The 23,594-nt window shown below is 30.4% G+C and overlaps 2 protein-coding genes across 5 annotated transcripts; both read right to left on the reverse strand.

Moving 5' to 3' along the window:
- Positions 1–20: 20 nt before the first annotated feature.
- Positions 21–2,025, reverse strand: LOC108485145 (UPF0496 protein At1g20180). The gene is made up of 2 exons (XM_017788991.2): positions 1,689–2,025; positions 21–1,436 (listed from the first exon to the last, which is right to left on the reverse strand). Exons 1-2 carry the CDS (start codon positions 1,741–1,743, stop codon positions 355–357), a joined length of 1,137 nt encoding a protein of 378 aa, XP_017644480.1. The 5' UTR covers positions 1,744–2,025; the 3' UTR covers positions 21–354.
- Positions 2,026–18,230: 16,205 nt separating this feature from the next.
- On the reverse strand, positions 18,231–21,282 carry LOC108484620 (probable cinnamyl alcohol dehydrogenase 6). Of its 4 annotated transcripts, none has more exons than XM_017788475.2 (7): positions 21,119–21,282; positions 20,839–20,951; positions 20,604–20,717; positions 19,474–19,701; positions 19,077–19,365; positions 18,830–18,983; positions 18,231–18,740 (listed from the first exon to the last, which is right to left on the reverse strand). In XM_017788475.2, the coding sequence occupies exons 2-7, from the start codon at positions 20,931–20,933 to the stop codon at positions 18,541–18,543; spliced, it is 1,080 nt and encodes a 359-aa protein (XP_017643964.1). In that variant the 5' UTR covers positions 20,934–20,951; positions 21,119–21,282; the 3' UTR covers positions 18,231–18,540. The 4 variants fall into 4 exon arrangements, with proteins under 4 accessions (XP_017643964.1, XP_052884993.1, XP_052884994.1 ...); XM_053029033.1 differs by having other exon boundaries at positions 21,053–21,188; XM_053029034.1 differs by having other exon boundaries at positions 21,115–21,133.
- Positions 21,283–23,594: the final 2,312 nt, after the last annotated feature.

Raw genomic sequence — 23,594 nt, forward strand, 5'->3', positions numbered from 1 at the left:
ACAAAACAAAAACGGCGGTATATTTCCAAAAGAGATCAGATCACTGCTTCTTTTTTTGTATTTCTTCAACTGGGTAATTTAAAGACAACTAAAATGGTTTTACCAACATCTCCATGACATGCATATGTTGTTATTCTTACAAAAGCAAAAGGAAAACGAACTTGTTAAACCCTGTAAACTTCATGATGCAAAACTAGCATCTAGCCATAGGCATAATTGTAGACGGCTCCTGCATATTTACAAAAGACAAACAATTTCAGCATTTCTTTAACCCAGGAACAATCGAAGTGGCACTATGCTCTACAAGCAAAGAAAAAAAAAATAAAAAGAAAAAGAGATTTCTCATATTGCTCTCTAATACAATGGTTGCGCATCAACTATTTCTTGTATAACCAGCTTTCTCGATCTGTTAATTGTGTGAAAACATAATTTAGTGTGTTCCTCTAGCTCTTTCAGCTGCTCCAAGAAGCTTGAATCGTGCATACATAATTCTCTTACCACCTCCTTCAGTACCTCCATTTTCCCATTTCTAATGCACATATCAGCTATAGCTTTACGGTGTTCTATCTCATCGTGTAGTCTCCATACCAGTCTACTTATGGTATCGAAATCGTTGATCAAAATGTAAACCCCTTTCGCCGAGATATCAAGCTGCGCACTAAGTCTTTCAGGCCCTTGCTGATAATTAGATTGTGACCTGCTTTTCTTCTTCTTCTTCTTCAACCTCATGCCAAAGAAGCAGGCTGCAAGCCCTGGTGCTGCTATAATCCCAATCATGCCGTGGAATGCAAGTACCAGCAAAGCAATTATAAAAGCAGTGTGAGAAATCACTAGGCAAATGCTGCCAATCTGTTTGGAGATTCTCTTGAATTTTGCTTGCCGTTTTAGCTTTTCGCGTCTGGATGTTAACTTGTGGAACAAATCCAGGTTACTTTCATGAAAATCCCGGAGCTGCACTGGGCTAATGATCGAAAATGGATTTTTAAGCAAGGCAAATCCCGCTAGCTCCTTGAATATGACGCTGCATTTGTCATCTGAAAATTCTTGATCAATCCGCTTGCTTATCTTTATTACCCTTCTAATTTTCCGATAATAAACGCGGGCCTGATGGATGCTTCGTAGGAGTGATTCACATAAATTACTACCTTCTAAACCAACTTCGAAATAGTCTAGAAGAAGGTGATGAAAATTCAAGCTCTCGATCTTGTCTAACGTTTCTTGCTTTGGTTGAAGAAGGTACTCGGAAAGATTTATACGGTGATTAGGGATCGAAGATGATGGAGAAAGTCTATCAAAGCTAGTATTTTCCAACTGGCCGTGAACTTCTGTCCACGTTTCTAGATAAGACTTTGTTCTAAAAACTTCCTTGTACTCTTCATTGACTTTTGCCTTCTCTTCCAAGTAACTTCCAGCGCCACGCTCCGTCTTTGATCTGCCTGAGATAACATACAATACCCAGAAATCCAATTAAGTTTTCATCTCCTAGAATATATCTTGAGAGCTAAAACAACATGTGAAAACATATAAAAGAAGAGCAAAAAAATTAGAAAAAGGGAGAGAACCCTTTTTCAATATTTGTTTTCCAGATTTGATCTCAAATTGCATTCATGTTAATGCATATGATCAGAAAGAAAATATAGATATAGATCAACTGATCCTACGATTTTCAAATGGAATTGAACACTGACCTGATTTTAGCTTCGTCTGAATCATATTTTTCCCTTGGGACATATTCTGGAACATCAAGCGGCTTTCAACGTAAAACTTTCTCGCCAGAACAGTGCTTTCAATGCATTAGGTTGTGATTGGTTGCTTTAGCCGATATACAGAGTTTGATGGCTTGAAGGGAGCAAAAAGTAAAGAAGAAAAAGAACACAGAAGCTAAGGTTGCAGTTTAAACAGAGGCAGAAATAGTTATATATATAGCTTTTGTTGCACGATAACGTCCCTCGCACGGATGTTTTATACATATAACGTGTTTCTGGAAACTTTATTTTGAAGATGGCGAGCATTATTTGATTATTGTTTCAAGCTGAAGGTTTCTAGAATTTTAACAAGTGTAATTTTTAAAACCACTAATCATTAATTCCAAAATACAAAAAGATTACGAAGAGGTATTGATGATTGGGATATCATTAGCTGTACATATACATCAGAAAGTGATCCATGCAAAGGCATCGAAACAAATAAACATAAATGACATTATTTAAAAGTACGTCCTTCGAAAATTCATAGTTGTTGTGACAAGTGACAACAAATTTTGACTTTTGTTTTTCTCTCTCCCGTTGAAGCATTCATTTTCTACCTCTTACTGAGGGTTGATCGTTATCCAAGCCTTTCCCCTACCTGAAATCAATGATCATTCTGGTATGAAATTGTAAAAGGGCCAAGCACCATGAGTGGATAAACTCCTTTTTGATGCGTGGAGTGACACGCTACTATTCACCATAAATGAGGCATCTAGCTCTTATGCCTCTCATCGGTTGTCACTATTGAGCGTCTTTGCGACACTGAGCAAGAAATTCATGTCACTTTTATCTCTAGTTTATGTTAGCCCTAAATTCAGTGAACGTAAACTATTTTGGGAAAATCTGAAATCTGCTGCGAATGTTTATAAATTACCTTGGTTAAATATAAGCAACTTTAATGATCGAGGTGGCCTGCCATCTGATTGGCATAGGCTTCATGAGGTGCTCTACCTATATATTTATTATTGAATATAGTTTTCTTTTTTAGGTGTGATAAAATTAAATATTGACAATGTTATCTATTAAGTTAGCATAATGGGTTAACTCGATATTAATTTAAGATTTATAACAGCATCATAATAAATAATTGCAATGTATTTAATATTTTTAACATGTTTAAATTTTATTTTATTCATAATTTAATTTAAATTTTTTATTTTAATATCGTACATATTTCATATATTATTAATTAATTTAAAATTATACTCCTTGCTTTTGTATAACTTTAATGTTTTAGAAAATTTTTATCGAGATTTTCACATTTCAAGGGTTCAGACTAACTTAATTAAATTGGGAGTAAATTTGCTACCTAAGGTCACGTAGTTCAATTTGCTAAATTAAAGTGCAATCCCGTAACACATACACATGTGATAGATTTTTAAATTTTTATTAATAGGTGTTGTTATTGATTAATTGATTGTTGAAAATAAGATAAATTTTCATTTCATAAAAATATATAAAATAGAAAAAGGAATGCAATTAAATAAAATTATTTTCATCATAGAAAATTATACAAATGATATTTCTTTTAGGAATTTGATTTAATATTACAAATTATATCCTTTTCCATCTTCTGCCATTCTATTTCATTGCAAAAATTATAGGTTTGAGATTTGAAGTTGATTTTAAAAATAAAGATAATTCAAAGAGGAAAATATATATATATATATATATATATATATATTTGCTAATTGAAGATGCAAACCGAATTGGGTTTATTAAGGACTGTAAGCTTCAATACAATTATTGGTATTTGTATAAAAAGTTTTAAGGACTAAATAAATTGAAGAGGATCCAGTACAATTATAGGATGTAAATCGATTAATAGTATAATATGATAGGAATAAAAATAAATAAATATACTGATAACAAACTAATAATTGAAACCTATGATTGCTTTAGCCCTCTAATTCTTGCTTCCACTTCTCACCAATCACCATCATCATTAATTTGGATATTGACAAATCAAAGATTTAAGATATCAGACACGAGATCATCAAGTGTAGGCCACATAATTTTAGGTTGGTTTTTGGCCCACCTTATCATTATTTTAGTAAATCAAAGTTTCCAGATATTTTGCTGGTTAGTTAGTATGTTTGCCACTTCAATTTTTATAAACCCAATCGCCAATTTCTTTTGTGATTCCAAATGATGTTGTAGTTGCCATTTTGATTGTGTTGGTATTAATTTAAAATTTATCAAATTAACAATTTAATCTATTTTTTATTTTAATAATATATTTTATTTATTACTAATTAGTTTTAAACTATTAATTTTATTATTTATTATATATTATTTTTAAATACCCAATTATATTCTAAATTTATAATTCCTTTTATATATCTATATCGTGACTAAGTTTTAGGGTTTAACTCTAAAATTATATATAATTTTTAAATTAGGTACTTAAAATTTTATTTCAACCAACCAGCTAAAGTATAATTATGTAATCATTATAAGTCCCAACCCTTATCACTGTTAAAAACACTTCATCCAATTAAGAATCGACATGTAATTAAAATTCATTTTCCCTTAATTCAACTAAAAATGTGAAATAAATTAAATTAACTTAAATTAAATCTCCCCTATCTTTCATTAATTAAAATCCCAATTGCTCACCCACTCATCTTCCTTTTTTTTTTCTTCTTATAATTTCTTTTTCAAAAACATTTTTGAAATATCCTAAAAAAAATTTCTTTTTCTCTAAGCCGTTTGCTTATTTTTTGTTTTGCTCAGCGACAGTGTCAATCTCTAAACTGGCTATAGCCCACCTTTTTTTCCCTCCTACTAACTCTTTTTTTTTTTTATTCTCATTCATTCCAAATGTCTTCTCTCTTTTCAATTTGTAAATCTATTTTGTGAGTACCTTTGTTGTGTTCACAAGTTGTGGAAAGATGGTCATGTCTATCGTTCACTCAAATTCTATCAGTCACCAATAGTTTTTCTTGGAAAGTGGGTGACTCTTCATCAGCTTCTTAATTTTTTTTTCTGTTTTGCGAGTATTTCAGAATAATAAATTATTTCAGGAGTCTATTTGGACTTGTGTTATCTTAAGTTTTATATGTTTTTTGTTTGGTTTTCTATTATTTAATAAGTTTTCAATTTTAAAAGTTTTTGTCTGCGCTTATAGCACGTTTTTAAGTTTTGCTTATGCATGTAACCTTAGTTTTACAAGTGATTTTAGGTATGATTTTATTGTCGTCCTCTCTAATTTGGTGAATGCTCAACTCTTTTGTTGATTTTTGCTTGCCACTTCGGATCATCTGAGGTTGATTTACTTATCGTATTAAGTGCTTGCAATCACTCTAGATATACCGTGCTTGATTTGTGACAAAGCCAATTGCCAACGTGTCATGATGTTCTATTGATGATGAGGCTAAAGCCTTTATTGTATTAATGAAGCTTATCCTTCACCATCTACGACGAGTGTTTGTTATCTTTTTCCTGAATTTTATGGTTTCATTCATTGAATGAATTAATGAATTTACTTTTCAAAAAAAATATTTCCTAAACTTAATTTGAAAAAGAAAAAAAGGAAATTTATTTTGCGTCTGCTTTCTATCATGATGTATATACTACACCTGCCACAATGATCAATTTCCTTGAAGGAAAACTCAATAAAACTATTATAGAGATCTCTATATTATGAGTTAGTGATATGGTATTTCTTAGTGATTCACCTCGGAAGAACATTTTGAAGATCGGGTTGAAAGAGAAATTAAGTTCTTGTTCTGTTGGGCTATGTGAAGTTGTAGAAAATTCGGACCGGTAAAATATTGTTTGGTTTTGCTTCTGAAGTTACAGAAAGTTTATGATAATTTTTCATGATTTGAAGCTCAGAAGATTATAGAGATCAAATCTCTTGCATGTTATACCGACAAAGGATATTGAGATTTGATGTAATCTATAGTATGAAAAAGAGCCGGTTGAGATACTAGCCCGAGCGGTAATGTCATAATATTGAGGAAGCAATATGGGAACCGAGAGGAACAGCGAGATCTTTGTACTTATACCCCCACCTCTCTCAGGTAAATTTCGAGGACGAAATTTATAAAAGGGGGGGAGAAATGTAACGACCCGAATTTTACCGTTACTGAAAAAGTGTATTTTCGGGTCTCCGTTTCTGAAAAATGGATTCGTAAATATTTATTAAAAATATTTACGAAGTCAATTGAGTGGTTAATTAGACTTTAATTAAGTAAAATTAGCTTAATTAAGAGTAATTAGGAAAAATGACTAAATTGAATAAAGGATGAAAGTTGAATTGTAGATTAAAAGAAAATGAAGAGGACCAAAATGGCAATTATGCCATTTGTCCTAAGTGAGGCAGCATAAACATAAAAATCTGAGATTTTTATATGTTAAAATATATATTAAATTATTATTATATTATGGTATATTATATTATATATTATATTATATAAATAAGTAAAGAAACATAAGAAACAGAATGAAAGCAAACGAAACAGAGAAGAAACAGGGGAGAAAGAAAGAAAGAAAAAGAAAAAGGAAAATTTGGGTTTCAAGGCTCAAAGTTTAATTTGGTAAGTCAATTAAGTCATTTCTTCTTAAATTTTAATGTTTTAGAAGCTTTGGAACAAGACTTTGATGAAATTAAGTTGATATTTTGAGAGTTTATAGATTTTCATGTTAAATAAAATGATGAATTAAGGGCTAAATTGATAGAAATTCAAGTTAAAAATGATACAAGGATTGAATTGTAAAGTGATTCATAAGTTTTATGCTTTAAGGACTAAATTGAAAGAATTTCGAAATTATGGTTTTATGATGAAAAATAGATAATTATGTCTAAGTTTAGTTAAAAATTGAGTAGAAATAAAGTATGAATTAAGATAGAAAAGTAAGTGAATTTAGTTAGAATTAAATTGAAATTAAAGTAAATCAACATTTTGTACTAAGACTATTTTGGACAGCAGCAGTAGTCTAAGTTTGAAAAATCACCAAAAATTGTAGAAATTGAACTATAGGATGAATAAAATATGAAATTAAATATTATTGAGTCTAGTTTCTTATAGAAGAAACGATATAAGAAATTGAATTGTAAATTATGAGATATAATGAATTTTGTGAGACAAGGTCAGAATGAATTCGGGTTCCCCTGTTCTGACTTTGGAAAATCACAAAAAATTGAATAAAAATAATTAGAGGCTTAAAGTTATATGTTTAGAATCCCTAATGAGTCTATTTTCATTAGAAATCAACGATAATGTTATCCGAATTCTGTACTGTGAGATAATTAATTTTTAGTGAAGAAGGGATGAAACTGTCAGACAGCAGAATAGGGGTGAATTTAAAGAATAAACTGTACTTAATGGCTAAACCAAAATTCTGAAAATTTTATTGTAAGAAGATTTGTGAGTCTAGTTTCAGGAAAAATTAGCGGATCTTAATTTAGAATTCTATAACTCAAGATATGAATTAGTAATGTATTAATGATTATGAATTGTATTAATTTCGTAGTCAATGTGGTACCGAAATCTCGGCTAAGAAAGGACAAGACAAAGTCAACGGAGTTAGCTCGAAAATTACGGTTTGTATTTCTATAATCCGAACCTAATACTTAATTGTTGAATTTATTTCTTAATATGTATATTAAGTGTTTTGAAGTAAGAATTATTGTGTTTTGCAAATGAAATGGATTGATATAGTATGTGATGAATTTATTGAATTTATATTGATTGAATTGGCGTATATATATATAGATATATATATTGAATATTGAATATATATTGATTATTTGAATTGAATTGAAATATAAATTGTTTGAAAATTTTAAATATGAGATTTGTGATATTTGGATATTTGTTATTGAAAAGTGAATTGAATTGTATTGAATTATGAATTTATGTGATTAATTAAAATGTGTATTGATTAAAAAATTGAAAGTGAATTGAATACCTATTAACAGATCGGGTTGAGTCGGATATAGTTGGCATGCCATAGGATTGGAAGTGTTCAGGATTCTTCGACCTCGAGTCGATGAGACACTGGTGTCACTATATTTCTTCGGATAGATTCGATGAGGTCTGGGTACCAACTTTACTTGACTAGGCCGATGAGACACTGGGTGTCAAATATTGCTTGAACTATCCGATGAGGCACTGGGTGCCATATTGGTGTGTTTGGTTGGATCCGTGTATCCGCCAAGGTCCGAGTCTTGTTAATAGGGTAAATAAGTGAAAAGATAAGTCGAGTGAATTTGATTGATTGAGCTATTGGAATGAAATGAGAAATTGAATTGAGAATTGAAATTGAGATATGAGATTGAAAACATGAACCAAAAGGTTCATGAAATGAGTGAAGTTCAAATGGATGATGATTGATGATAGAATGAATTAAAATGGTATATTGTTAAGAAGTAAAGTGTGAAAACAAGTGAATTGTGAATATATTGTATAGAATTTATACGGTAAGTAAATGAAAAGAATTGAACAAATATGTTATTGTGTTTGTTATATGACTTGTATAGAATTTATATGGTAAGTAATTGAAATTTTATCTATAAAACAAATAAATAAATACTTAAAATTGTTATTGTGATTTTAAGTTTAATTGTTATATTATTAAGTGTTCGGATTATGGAAATGCCACTTGAGTATACCATACTCAGCGTCATTTATTTGTTTCCGTCATGCAGTTTAGTAAAGATAGAACGTTGAATCAGCATCCCGATTCGATCCCGAATTCATTAAGGCAAAGTGTGTTAATTATTGGTAATGGCATGTACCTAGGATGTTTTATGAGAGTCATTTAGGTTGTAGATATACTCATGAAATGAGTAAATTATGGTTAACAACGGTATGTAATATGAATTTGAAATTTACTAAAATTTCGTAGTGATTCTAAATCAGTCCGAATTGAATTTACTGTTCATATTGGACCGCGAGGGCCCATTAAAGGGACGACATCTTAAAACTAGGATGTGTGTAAATATTTATTTTAATTAATGACCGAAATTGGACTGTACTGACTGGTAATGTCTCGTAACCCTGTTCCGATGATGGTATAGGGTTAGGGGGCGTTACATTTAGTGGTATCAGAGCTATTCAAGTTTAGTCGATTCTCGGACTAAATCGAGCTCGGAATTGAGTCTAGAGGTACATGCCATAATTGAGTCGAAATTGAGTCAGGATCGGATGCTGATATGTTTGTTTGGTACCGTTTTATAGTGAAAATGTTAGAGGAAAATATCGATGGTATTGATTATGAAATTTGTACTGGAGACGAATAGTCTCGTGAATTAGATGAAAGCTGAATCAACAACACTGGGTATAAACTCAATGGGTAATTAATTACTGAATAATGACTGATGAAATAATAGAAAAAGAAATGATAAATAATTATTTAGAATTATAACTGATGTTCTTTAGTGAGTAGAAGAATTTGTATCTGCTACAGTATCTATCCCTCCTGTTTCTTACTCGGTTCCCGAAGTGCTTCAAGGTATAGAGCTTGTCTGAACGGGTAAGTTATCTGCTGTTAATGATCTGTACATGTATATATATGGTGTGGATGAATTGAGAATTACAGTTGAGAATGATCTTGAAAGAAACTGAAACCTGGTTAGAGAATATTATCGGGATTGTAAATGAATTGTTCTGATCACCGATTAAATGTTAGAAGGGTATGATATTTCTGTTAAAAGATTCAGCTTACCAGTGGTAGAAAACATTGATTATGTTGTGATTAAGAAAGGGTTATTTGAAAGTTTTCTGAGATGAGTTCTGAAAGAAATATATATATATATATATCAGTCAGAGATTTCTTGATCAGAAACGTATAGAATTCTTGAAGCTTAAACAGGATCATATAACGCAAGCTGTGTATGAAGGAATTTGTTTGATTAAATAAATATATCGGAGGGTATATTCGATAGAAACTGTATGATACAAATGGTTTGAAGATGGTTTAAATGAAGATGTGTGAAGAATATAGAATAAGGAATGGAATATGTGTTAGACATGATTCTCCTGATTATTATCTTAGTGATTGCTTGAAGAAAATTGAAAAAAAAAAACATTATTCAGAGTTCAAGACCGAGTAATGTAGTTAACAGAGGTAGGTTACCCTGTAATCTCAAAAATACGAGTGAAAGCCGAAGTGTGACAAATGACTTCACTGTAAAATCTGGAGAATGAACATCAGCCAGGGTATATGTTAATTATACATGAGAAGATTTATCTCTACCGGATGTCATTACAGGTACTTTCTTCTTTATCGACACTAATATGATTATTTTAAATTGATCTTGGTTTGACTATTCCTATGATTACATAAGTTCAGTATCTATTAAAGATTTGCCTGTTGGGTTTGCTGAAATTTTTGGATTGAAGCATTAAATTTTTCAGATTAGTATTTATGGGCTGATAAGATCTGCAGGAACTGTTTGATAATGATACTACTGTTTTCTAATCGATTTGATGTTCTTACTGTTTGATATAATCTCAATAATGGAATGGTTAATTCTGCATGATATGGTGGTAAATTATAAGCAGAAGTATAATATGTTGCAAGATCAAGATGATGAAATGTTTTGTTGAATCAGAGAAGATTGAGCTAATTGTCTATTGTGATATTGAACATGCCAACACAGATATATGCCGGAAAGGGGTCATGGTATTTACCTTGTTTATGTATTGAATATTAAAGTATTTAAGTTAAGGTTTAAATCAGTGGCAATAGTGCAAGAGGATTCTAATGTGTTTCCAGAAGAGTTGCCCGAACCACTGTTGATTGAAGAAGTTGAATGTGCTATAGATTTTGTAACTGAAATGATAGTGAAAAAAATATATTTGAAATCAGAGGTTTTCTAAAACTAGTCGGTTATTATAGTAAGATGTGGAATTGGAATGATCTGATAGACGTTAGCAAGGTTCTGATTAGTTGAAAGCTCAGTTAACTGAAGCACTAGTTCTGGTTCAGTTTGAAATCCGATAAAGAAACTTGTGGTTTACAGGGATAGCAATGTTTTGATGTAAAAAAAAAAAAAAGAAAGTGAAGTAATGGTTTATGTTACGAAATGTTAGAATCACATGGGAAGAATTATTTGATACCGCTTGGAAGTGGTAGTTATTGTTCTTGCATTAAAAGATCAAGATATGATAATTAATTATCATCGAAAAGACAATGAATGTATGTATATTCAAGTTGAAAGCTTTGTTTTGTGTTATGAGCTATGAACATCATTGTTATCATTTGAAGATGGTTCAATTTTGGTAGAGATAAAAAAATTAAACCGACTTCTTTACAGCAGATCTGCAAGCTTCGAAATGTGGTAATGAGTTATCGATTAAATGGATATAGTATCTGATTTCGATTAAACATTTCAGATTGGATATGATGGTTGTTTGCTATTTAGAAATAAAAGTGAACAGAGAGATTCGAATTTATACAGGAGAATTTGCATGAAATTATAGTAGTACTATGTCTATGCATTTTGGAAAAATAAGATGTCAATGATTTGAGGAAGATGTGTTGAAGATGGAAAAGAAAAGTAGTACTTTGAAATTGTATATAAATGTTTATATCGAATCTGAGATATCTTGAGCTATTACTGACTAGAAAGGATATCGAATGGAAGTGGGATATAATTTTATGGGTTTGAATTGGAATTATCTCGATCTTTGAAAAAGAAAGACGGTATTTGAGTAATCATCGAAGGTATGGTGAAGCTTGTATATTCTATTCTAGTATGAATAAGTTTCTTACTCAATAATTGTTTGAAATCTAGGTTTCTGAGATTATCAGATTACATGGTATGGTGGTTTCTATTATTTCTGATTGAGATACGTGGTTTATACTCTGATTATAGAACAAGTACAAGAAGTTCTGGGTGCGTAATAATAGTTTTCAACACTGTATGAAGTTCTGAATAATGATTGATGTAAAACTGCATGGGATTTGATTAAATACAGTGAGAAAAAGAATATGTAGAGTTGTTTAATTCGTGAAATTGAAGAAAAGTGGAAGTAATTCGAGATAGACTGAAAGCAGTTTTGACAAACAGAAATTATATATAGACTTGAAACGTTGGGATATTGAGTATTTTGTTAGTGATATGGTATTTCTTAGAGATTCACCTCGGAAGAACATTTTGAAGATCGAGTTGAAAGAGAAATTAAGTTCTTGTTCTGTTGGGCTATGTGAAGTTGTAGAAAATTCGGACCGGTAAAATATTGTTTGGTTTTGCTTCTGAAGTTACAGAAAGTTTATGATAATTTTTCATGATTTGAAGCTCAGAAGATTATAGAGATCAAATCTCTTGCATGTTATACCGACAAAGGATATTGAGATTTGATGTAATCTATAGTATGAAAAAGAGCCGGTTGAGATACTAGCCCGAGCGGTAATGTCATAATATTGAGGAAGCAATATGGGAACCGAGAGGAACAGCGAGATCTTTGTACTTCTACCCCCACCTCTCTCAGGTAAATTTCGAGGACGAAATTTATAAAAGGGGGGGAGAAATGTAACTGTCGTAACCATTTTTTTGAAAAAACAGGTATCGACTTGGAGAAAAAAAAAACGAAAACAGGAGTCGCCACCAATCTTTTTAGGTGTGATCGGATCACCTTAAGTTAATCATTTTAATAAAAGTTAAGATTTACTAAAACGATAATTTTGGTCTCTGAAAATCGAAAATGAGTTCGAAGTCGGTTACATACGAGGAAGGATTAGCACCCTCGATCGCCCAAAATTGGTACCTAGTTGATTAATTAGTGTTTTAGTGTCGAAAATTTGAAAACTTGAAAGAATTTAAAATACGATCCCTCTTTGTAAAGAAAATGCTCAAATGTTAAGGACCTTCTCGTCTCACAATATAAAATGTCACATCCAGTAAGTTAGGACACGACATCTTGAATTTTCGAGAACGAGCTTGCCTTTTATATAAAAATTCGTGTATTTCAAAAGGTTATTCAGTTAGTTAAGGTGAACGAGGAAAATCGAAACCCAGTAAGTTAGGGCACGTTTCCTCGAATTCCCAAACACCGAATATTGCCTTTACTTGCAAAAATCTTATTTCGAGGTAACAAAATGCCATACCCAGTAAGTTAGGGCACAACACCTCGTATCTCCGAGAATAAGCATTTTTCAAAACTCATGTCATGATTTAAAAGAGTATTCCGTTATTTAGGTTAAAGGAGAAAATCGAAACTCAATAAGTTAGGGCACGATTGTCTCGAATTACCAAATACGGAATATTACTTTATGAAAGAATTATTATTGGGTTGGATATAATGATAATAAGAATAATATTAAAGTAAAGTAAACAATAATACTATATATAAATATATATATATATATATGTATATAATAGAAATACACACTACTATATAATAATAATAATAAATATAGAAATACAAAAGCAAATATAATAAAAATATTAAATTAAAGTAATAAAAACAATACTATATATAAATATATATATATATACATAAAAATATACACTAATATATAATAGTAATAGTGATAGCAAAAATAATGAAAATATGAGTAATATTAATAATATATTAGAATACAAAAGTAAAGTAATAACAATAGGGTGATAATAATAATAATAATACAAACAATAATACATATATATATATAATAATAGTAGCTAGAAATAAAAAATAATAAAAGTAACAATAATGATAGTAATAATATAAATAAATATGGAGAGGCATATATAATATAATAATAATATAAATAATAATATATACATGAGAAATAATAATAATAATATAAATAATAGTAAAAATAATAAAATAATAAAACAAAGCTCTCAACTCTCTTTCTCCTCTTTTCTAAATCCGCCGTTGGTCCGCTTTGCTTCGGTCATGGACCCCTACGGGTCACATCGAGCCACCGTACCTGCAATGGGGACCTTAAAAAACCTTTTCAAGAATGAAAATATGGGTAGGCTTTTTACTTTTATTTTTACTTTCAGATAAAAAAACAAAATAAAATTGAAAGGAAAACAATAAACAAACAAAGAACTAAAGATAAGAATAGACAAAAGAAACCTCTTTTGCTTTGATTTTTGATTAATCTCCAAAAACTAGCTTTTCCAAGAAACAAAAATAACCTTCTTTCCAAAAAAACAAAAAAACACCTCCAAAAAACAAAAAAAACCTCCTCCAAAACAAAGAACAATCCTTCTCCAAAAAACCAAAAACCCCCCTCCCCTAAAACAAAGTCTTGAATGGCTTTTATAGCCAAATTTTACAAGTGGAGTGGTTGGGGTGGTTTAGGTGGCCAAGGGTGGTGGAGTTGGTGGCCAAGGTGGGTGGCCAACAAAGGTGGTGGAGTAGGTGGCCAAGGTTTTTATTTATTTATTTATTTATTTATTTTTTTGTGTTTGGGTTGGGATTAGGTTGGGCCAAAATTGGGTTTGGGCTTGTAACTGGATAATAGGCTAGGTTTAATTCAGGTTTGGTTTTATTGGGTCCCGGGCAAAATTTGGGTCTTACAGTAACGACCCGAATTTTACCGTTACCGAAAAAGTGTATTTTTGGGTCTCCGTTTCTGAAAAATGGATTCGTAAATATTTATTAAAAATATTTACGAAGTCAATTGAGTGGTTAATTAGACTTTAATTAAGTAAAATTAGCTTAATTAAGAGTAATTAAGAAAAATGACTAAATTGAATAAAGGATGAAAGTTGAATTGTAGATTAAAAGAAAATGAAGAGGACCAAAATGGCAATTATGCCATTTGTCCTAAGTGAGTGACATAAACATAAAAATCTGAGATTTTATGTGTTAAAATATATATTAAATTATTATTATATTATGGTATATTATATTATATATTATATTATATAAATAAGTAAAGAAACATAAGAAACAGAATGAAAGCAAACGAAACAGAGAAGAAACAGGGGAGAAAGAAAGAAAGAAAAAGAAAAAGGAAAATTTGGGTTTCAAGGCTCAAAGTTTAATTTGGTAAGTCAATTAAGTCATTTCTTCTTAAATTTTAATGTTTTAGAAGCTTTGGAACAAGACTTTGATGAAATTAAGTTGATATTTTGAGAGTTTATAGATTTTCATGTTAAATAAAATGATGAATTAAGGGCTAAATTGATAGAAATTCAAGTTAAAAATGATACAAGGATTGAATTGTAAAGTGATTCATAAGTTTTATGCTTTAAGGACTAAATTGAAAGAATTTCGAAATTATGGTTTTATGATGAAAAATAGATAATTATGTCTAAGTTTAGTTAAAATTGAGTAGAAATAAAGTATGAATTAAGATAGAAAAGTAAGTGAATTTAATTAGAATTAAATTGAAATTAAAGTAAATCAACATTTTGTACTAAGACTATTTTGGACAGCAGCAGTAGTCTAAGTTTGAAAAATCACCAAAATTGTAGAAATTGAACTATAGGATGAATAAAATATGAAATTAAATATTATTGAGTCTAGTTTCTTATAGAAGAAACGATATAAGAAATTGAATTGTAAATTATGAGATATAATGAATTTTGTGAGACAAGGTCAGAATGAATTCGGGTTCCCCTGTTCTGACTTTGGAAAATCACAAAAAATTGAATAAAAATAATTAGAGGCTTAAAGTTATATGTTTAGAATCCCTAATGAGTCTATTTTCATTAGAAATCAACAATAATGTTATCCGAATTCTGTACTGTGAGATAATTAATTTTTAGTGAAGAAGGGACGAAACTGTCAGACAGCAGAATAGGGATGAATTTAAAGAATAAACTGTACTTAATGGCTAAACCAAAAATTCTGAAAATTTTATTGTAAGAAGATTTGTGAGTCTAGTTTCAGGAAAAATTAGCGGATCTTAATTTAGAATTCTATAACTCAAGATATGAATTAGTAATGTATTAATGATTATGAATTGTATTAATTTCGTAGTCAATGTGGTACCGTAAATCTCGGCTAAGAAAGGACAAGACAAAGTCAACGGAGTTAGCTCGAAAATTACGGTTTGTATTTCTATAATCCGAACCTAATACTTAATTGTTGAATTTATTTCTTAATATGTATATTAAGTGTTTTGAAGTAAGAATTATTGTGTTTTGCAAATGAAATGGATTGATATAGTAGGTGATGAATTTATTGAATTTATATTGATTGAATTAGGCGTATATATATATAGATATATATATTGAATATTGAATATATATTGATTATTTGAATTGAATTGAAATATAAATTGTTTGAAAATTTTAAATATGAGATTTGTGATATTTGGATATTTGTTATTGAAAAGTGAATTGAATTGTATTGAATTATGAATTTATGTGATTAATTAAAATGTGTATTGATTAAAAAATTGAAAGTGAATTGAATACCCTATTAACGATGTCGGGCTGAGTCGGATATAGTTGGCATGCCATAGGATTGGAAGTGTTCAGGATTCTTCGACCTCGAGTCGATGAGACACTGGGTGTCACTATATTTCTTCGGATAGATTCGATGAGGTCTGGGTACCAACTTTACTTGGCTAGGCCGATGAGACACTGGGTGTCAAATATTGCTTGAACTATCCGATGAGGCATTGGGTGCCATATTGGTGTGTTTGGTTGGATCCGTGTATCCGCCAAGGTCCGAGTCTTGTTAATAGGGGTAAATAAGTGAAAAGATAAGTCGAGTGAATTTGATTGATTGAGCTATTGGAATGAAATGAGAAATTGAATTGAGAATTGAAATTGAGATATGAGATTGAAAACATGAACCAAAAGGTTCATGAAATGAGTGAAGTTCAAATGGATGATGATTGATGATAGAATGAATTAAAATGGTATATTGTTAAGAAGTAAAGTGTGAAAACAAGTGAATTGTGAATATATTGTATAGAATTTATACGGTAAGTAAATGAAAAGAATTGAACAAATATGTTATTGTGTTTGTTATATGACTTGTATAGAATTTATATGGTAAGTAATTGAAATTTTATCTATAAAACAAATAAATGAATACTTAAAATTGTTATTGTGATTTTAAGTTTAATTGTTATATTATTAAGTGTTCGGATTATGGAAATACCACTGAGTATACCATACTCAGCGTACGGTTTGTTTCGTCATGCAGTTTAGTAAAGATAGAACGTTGAATCAACATCCCGATTCGATCCCGAATTCATTAAGGCAAAGTGTGTTAATTATTGGTAATGGCATGTACCTAGGATGTTTTATGAGAGTCATTTAGGTTGTAGATATACTCATGAAATGAGTAAATTATGGTTAACAACGGTATGTAGTATGAATTTGAAATTTACTAAAAATTAAGTAGTGATTCTAAATCAGTCCGAATTGAATTTATTGTTCATATTGGACCGCGAGGGCCTATTAAAGGGACGACATCTTAAAATTAGGATGTGTGTAAATATTTATTTTAATTAATGACCGAAATTGGACTGTACTGACTGGTAATGTCTCGTAACCCTGTTCCGATGACGGTATAGGGTTAGGGGGCGTTACAAGTTAAATTACATTTTGCCTTCTTTACTTAAAAAAATTGAACAAGTTAGTCCTTATATGTTAAATCAAAAAGTAAACTAGTCCTTTTAGTTAAAATTTTCATTCATTTCTATTGTTAAAATCTGGCATGGAAGATGGAATGACTAAACAGTTACACGCGGCATGCCACGTGCATATCATGTTGATGTACAATAACAAGTTTTTAATAATAGAAATGAATATAATTTTTAACAGAATGACCAATTTGCTATTTGATCTAACGTAAAAGGATTAATTTGCTTATTTTAGTAGAGAAGTAAAATACAATTTGACTCTCAATATAAGTGTTTCTATGATATTTTTACCAAAAAAATTCACTTTAGTGGCAGTTTTGGCCTTTATCTTCTTTTGGTTTTGTTTCTGATAAGATTTTGGCAAATCAAGTTTACATCATTCAAATTCTCGACGAGTGGTTTTCAAATTTTTTTTTAGAGTTAAAAATTTTAGGTTTTGAAATGATATGTTTTCATAGATAAATCTTAATCTGCAAATCAGTTTACCAAACTTTTCCAGTAGCGAATAGTAAATTCTAGGAAGATCAAATGGGAAGATGAAGATTGAGAGAGAGAATGATACTTTTAATTTATTTTATTTAATATTAATTTAATTCTTTTCTTTTTGTTTTACAATTTTCTAGTCAAATTCAGGAAAATAAATTTTTATTATGTGTCAACCCTTGATTGGTTTAAAGTGTTTTTCTAAAGAAGATAACAATTGCACTCACAATTGTTGAAATTATAGTAGTTCGATAAAAAGAGAAGTTTAACTACCTAACTCAAAAAGCCATATATTTTAAGAGCTGCTTATTCAATTAAGTCTAAAACTTTTAAAATCAATAACATCAATGAGTATTTTCAAAAGTTTTAAGACAACTTAATTAAAAATAAAAATAAAAATCAACAAAATAATAAAAATTTCCAAATATATATATTTTATAGCTTAGCTTATGACGGTTCTTCAAATGATAGAATTATTGAGTCTTAACAATAACATTGAAATTAATTATTAATTTATTAAAATACTAATTATGCTCGAAATTATAAAATTGCTCAAGCAGAATTCCCTTTTCTGCTCATCGCAGAGTCGTTTCAAGGAGAAGATAGCATGATTCTTCTAATTTAATACACGAAATAACCAAAAAAAAGTGATGAAAAACTCGATTTATGTAATGTTACAACACCACCACTTAATGAAGATTGAAGATGACGACCAATAAAACAACTGGTTGTAGTAAAGAGTAAAACAAATAGATATAGATGAATCGATTGCCAAGGAACATGCAAGGGATCACTGATTCCATCTTCAAAGCTTAGAGGTTCCGGCAATGTCGATAACAAAACGGTATCTGACATCGTTTCTGGCAAGGCGGTCCAAAGCTTCGTTGATTTTATCTGGCTTGATAAGCTCTACATCGCACGTGATGTTGTGCTTCCCACACACATCCATCATTTCTTGCGTCTCTTTCATACCCCCTGTCATGCTTCCCTTTACTGCTCTCTTTCCTGTAAAAGAAGAAACATGAAACGTTGTTTATTTCATTGTCCTTGTCACTCCTCATATTGTAGTCTTACACTGGAAGGTCAGACCGTACCAAATATTAATGGAAAAGAAGGAAGCTCAATTGGCCTGTCGGGTGCCCCCACAACTACCAAAGTCCCATTTACTTTGAGCAGTTCCAAGATTGGTCCGAGTGAGTGTTTAGCTGAGACAGTGTCCAAAATAACATCTAGCGACCTCTTACCTCTCTGTTATATATATATCACATTAATCCAACAGATTCAGAAAGATTTTATCTAATGAAATGCCTCTTCGAAAAAGCAAATTAGAGAGTTGCCAACCTGCATTTGCTTAGCATCTGTGCTAACTAGGAAATAATCAGCGCCCAAACGCTGTTTAGCCTCATTTTCTTTTGACGGAGAAGTGCTGATGACGGTTACTTGATGACCAAATGCCTTTGCCATTTTAACAGCAACGTGACCCAGACCCCCCAGGCCAACTATTCCCACTTTTTTCCCAGGTGACTCCAGCAGTTGGCAATCTTTCATGGGGCTAAAAACTGTTATCCCAGCACACAATAGTGGGGCTGCTGCATCCATTGGCAGGTTATCCGGCACGTGGACCACGTACCTGCATAAATAAATATCCCCAACCTTAGCCTACGCTCCATAAACAAGTCATTTTGCTAAAAAGAAACTATATTTTATATATTTATATGGCGAAAGATGAGTTTCTGACCTGTGATCTGCAACTAGCATATCGGAATATCCACCATAAGTAATGGTACCATCCCAGAAAATACCATTGTAGGTGAACTGGATCTGATCGCAGTAGTTCTCCTGCGAGTTTTTACAGAATTCACACTCTAAACAGGATGCTGCCAAGCAACCAACCCCCACCCTGTCCCCTAGTTTGAAATTCTTCACGTTGCTTCCAACCTTGGTTATCACACCCGTTATTTCATGCCTGCATATATGTAACATAAATCTCTCAATACATATCATTTCATACTCAAAACTCTCACCACCCAACTCGTTCAACTCTAAAACATAAATCGGATTTCTCTAATTTCAATATCCAAACTCGAATATGTTGAGCCAAACCCGCAGGTAACAAAACCTTAAAAGATCAGTGACTATCCAAATCAAACAATTTCGATTTTGATTCTTGTTTCGAAGCCTTACTCAGGACACAAATATTTCAGGTTCAATTTAATTTCTTTGTTTCCACTTTATCAATTAAATTTAATTATAAAAAATATATATAACCTTTTAAATATTTTTTATCATTTATAAATAATGCTTTAAGAAAAGTTGATTAGGTAAGATAAGCTATTTTACTCAAATAACCTAAAAAATAATTAATTACATAAATGACATTGATTCAAAAACAATTATTTAAATTACCTGAAACGAACAATAAAATTAGATTATAGAGACTAGATGTCCAGCATTACTATTTTTTTCTGTTAAAAAAATAATTTTGGGGGTTTCCGACACTAAATGACCGACACACATATATTTCTTTTAAAAAAAATGTGCCGGCCAACAAAGGGCCAAACTCGCCTAATAAAAAGGATGAGAATATTGCAATATTAACCCCTCTTTATTTTTCATCTTTTTTATTTCTCAAGTTTGATTATATATTTTATATTTTAAAATAATATTTAACTACTTATCATATTGTTAATTATTATTGCATCACTCACATTATTATTAATTTAAAATTAATTTAAATTTAATATGCACAATTATTTATTTATTTTTGGTTATTTGGTAACATCGTTAAAGAATTTTGTTGCTTTAAATAATTCATCAACAACCCTCCTTCCTGAATAAAATTAAAGAGAGAAGGCCAAGAAGCTTTACCCAGGAACAACAGGATACATGGTGATACCCCAGTCGTCCTTAACATGGTGGAGGTCAGTGTGGCAGATCCCACAATACATCACTTGAATGGTCACATCGTTGACGCCATTTTCCCTGTTTATATTTTTCACCTCTTCCCGGGTCAGTAACGGTAAATAACTCAAAGTAGCTAAAAGATTGTAATGAGTGAAATTAAACTAACTAATGATATTCATGCCATATATATGTAGTGTACCTTCGTTTGAAGATGTAAGGGGCGATTTTACCGGAGGAATCATAAGCCGCCCATCCTGCTACCGTCTGAGTGTGGTTAGGGGTTTCTAAAGCCATGAGAGGGAGAAGAGAAGACTGAAAAATAAACAAGTGATGAGAAGAAAAAATAAAAGCTCAAAGCTTTATAGTATTGAATGTAAATCGGAAACACAGATATCAGAGAGTAGTGAAGGTACAGCATTTATAGAGAGCGTGAGGTAGTTAATAACAGAGTTGGGTAATATGGACAATTGCCTACCTACCAATAACTATTATTTATTTCCTTCTTAGCTATCATGGTGGGGGGAAAGAAAGGAAAAGGTCCCTTGGTATGAAAGATGGGGGTAATTGAAGTGCAAGGGGAGTGTAACTTCGTGGATTAGTCGAGGAAGTCAATCTGCTGAAAACGGACAAAAGATGGTAGTTGAGTGCATTTCATTCTTCTCCACTTAACGCTGGCTATGAAACTTCAAAGTCTACTAATTGGAGTCAAATTAAAAACCACCTTCTGTTATTTTAATGGGATGTCTTTTCACTGGCTTGTTAGTGGTGGCCATTTTCTGGCTTTTCTATAAAAATATCTCAAAACTTTCGATTATTTATAAAAATCACCTATTTTTAAAATTATGTATATAAATAAATAGTAGATGTTGGTGACGTTAATACAGTACTGATAATGACAGTGTTAGACTGAAGTATAATTATATAAAGCATTTATATACTTAATGAAACAATTATCCTTTTAGATTTGATAAAAAGGGTGAAACTATTTCTCTATTTGCTTATTAAATTTTTCATCTTTTAAAATTAAATTTAAATAGCTCCTAAAAATATAAATATAATAAATATTTTTTTTCAATTTTATTTTTTAAAAAATAATATACTTAAAACACTATATCAATTTCTTATTTAAATTATCCAAATATATCCCTCAAGAATTTACCTTTAAGTCAAAAATTCTGCCAATAACAATGGCGGCACCCAAAAAAATTATATTGTTTTAAAAACCAAATACTTGTTGATAAGCATTGATTCACCATATCAATCATTGAATCATCGTTTAGTGTTCATTAATCAAACTTTTTAGAAGAAAAAAACACAACAGCCTAGTGACTTAAAATAAAAATTTTCCAATAGCTTAAGGCATTAAATGAAAAGTTTTGAATTGTCTAGTGAACATTTTGTAACTTTTATGAAGTTAAATTATCAAAAGGTATACTTACTAATAGTTTAGTGACTTAAAGTATAGTCTATTCATTTTACTATGATTTGAATATATTATACTTTAATCTTGAGAGATAAGTTTTGTACTTTTTTTTATTTAAAATCTTAATCTCTTCATTAAAATTTGTCGTCAAACTTGCTATTGAAGCAAAACAAAAATTAAAATAACATTTTAACCCTCAATATTTATAATTCTTTTGTCAATTTAGTCTATTCTCATTAAAAATACATAAAATTTAATTAAAATTAAAAATTAAGTTTTTTTCTGTATTTTCAATAAAAATAAAATCATATTAAAATGTCATATAAAAGTGGACGTGGTTTTAGCAAGATTTATAGGTAAGTAATTGAGTGTCGAAATTTTTAATGTAGTTTTTAAATAAATTATACATATATTTAAATTTGATTTGATTTTGATTGAGAGTTTAAAAATATTTTACTATTGATATTTTATATACTTTATAAATAAAAATATTATTTATTATGTATTGAATAGACAGGTACTTACTAAGTCTACTAAGCAGTTAAAAATGATGAAAAGATCATTCATCTACTCCAAAATCCTCCATTTTAGCTGATTGATGAAAACTTGAAAACAAAATCAACCACTAAAAAACATAAGCACAAACAAAGTGACGGGCCAAAAGCCGTTAAAACGATGCCAACTAACAGAGATCAACAAGGGCTCAGAACAACCTTGACCATCTCTCCTCATTGGAAATAACTGTCGCCTGTGAAGAGCTTCCTAACATCAAACAGCTACAAAACGCAACACAGAGGAAGAGGAACGTTGAAGGGGCCCAGGCCCGGTTCCTTTACTCCCCATTATTCTATGGCTATTAGCGAAACCATAAAAGGATAAATATGGACAAAAACATAAAAAAATGAGGTTGCAAGTAGGGAAGTCAAGAATCAAAGGGGACCAGAAGCGATGCTAGTTGGTGTTATATTCTTTTTATATATCCTTTCCATCCTCAATTGGTATCAAGGACTTTAGATTCCTTTTCAATTAAAATTTTGGTGTTTTAATCAATATCAATTTGTATTGGTACGTGATGCAAAATTTTAATGTTTTAAGTTTTGACTTTTATTTTTGTTATACTTAAAATTCAAATATAATGTTTAAACTGCATTATTGAATCTAATTAATAATTTTGAAATGTATGTTTGCATATAAATATATTTATATAAATACAATTGATTTATATTTACATGTATATATGGTATATAATTTATTAAAAATTAAACTATAAATATATAAAAAAAAATTTAAAATATCAAACTCAAAATGATACACTAAAATATACCGATACTAATATATACCATTAATGATAAAACAAAAATTCGCCATTATCACTAGTTTTTATTGAAGCTTTTATTTATTAAAAATTCCACGATTAATATTTTTTATATAATTTATAACCTCTCTTCCCTTTAAATAAATTCCAACACACTTAAATCCATCCCCCATCATGTCCCAGAAAGTAGGCGGCAATTGAACGTTCTTGTGATTCA

The sequence above is a fragment of the Gossypium arboreum genome, chromosome 5 (assembly GCF_025698485.1).
Source record: "Gossypium arboreum isolate Shixiya-1 chromosome 5, ASM2569848v2, whole genome shotgun sequence".
In the NCBI taxonomy this organism is placed as follows: Eukaryota; Viridiplantae; Streptophyta; class Magnoliopsida; order Malvales; family Malvaceae; genus Gossypium; species Gossypium arboreum.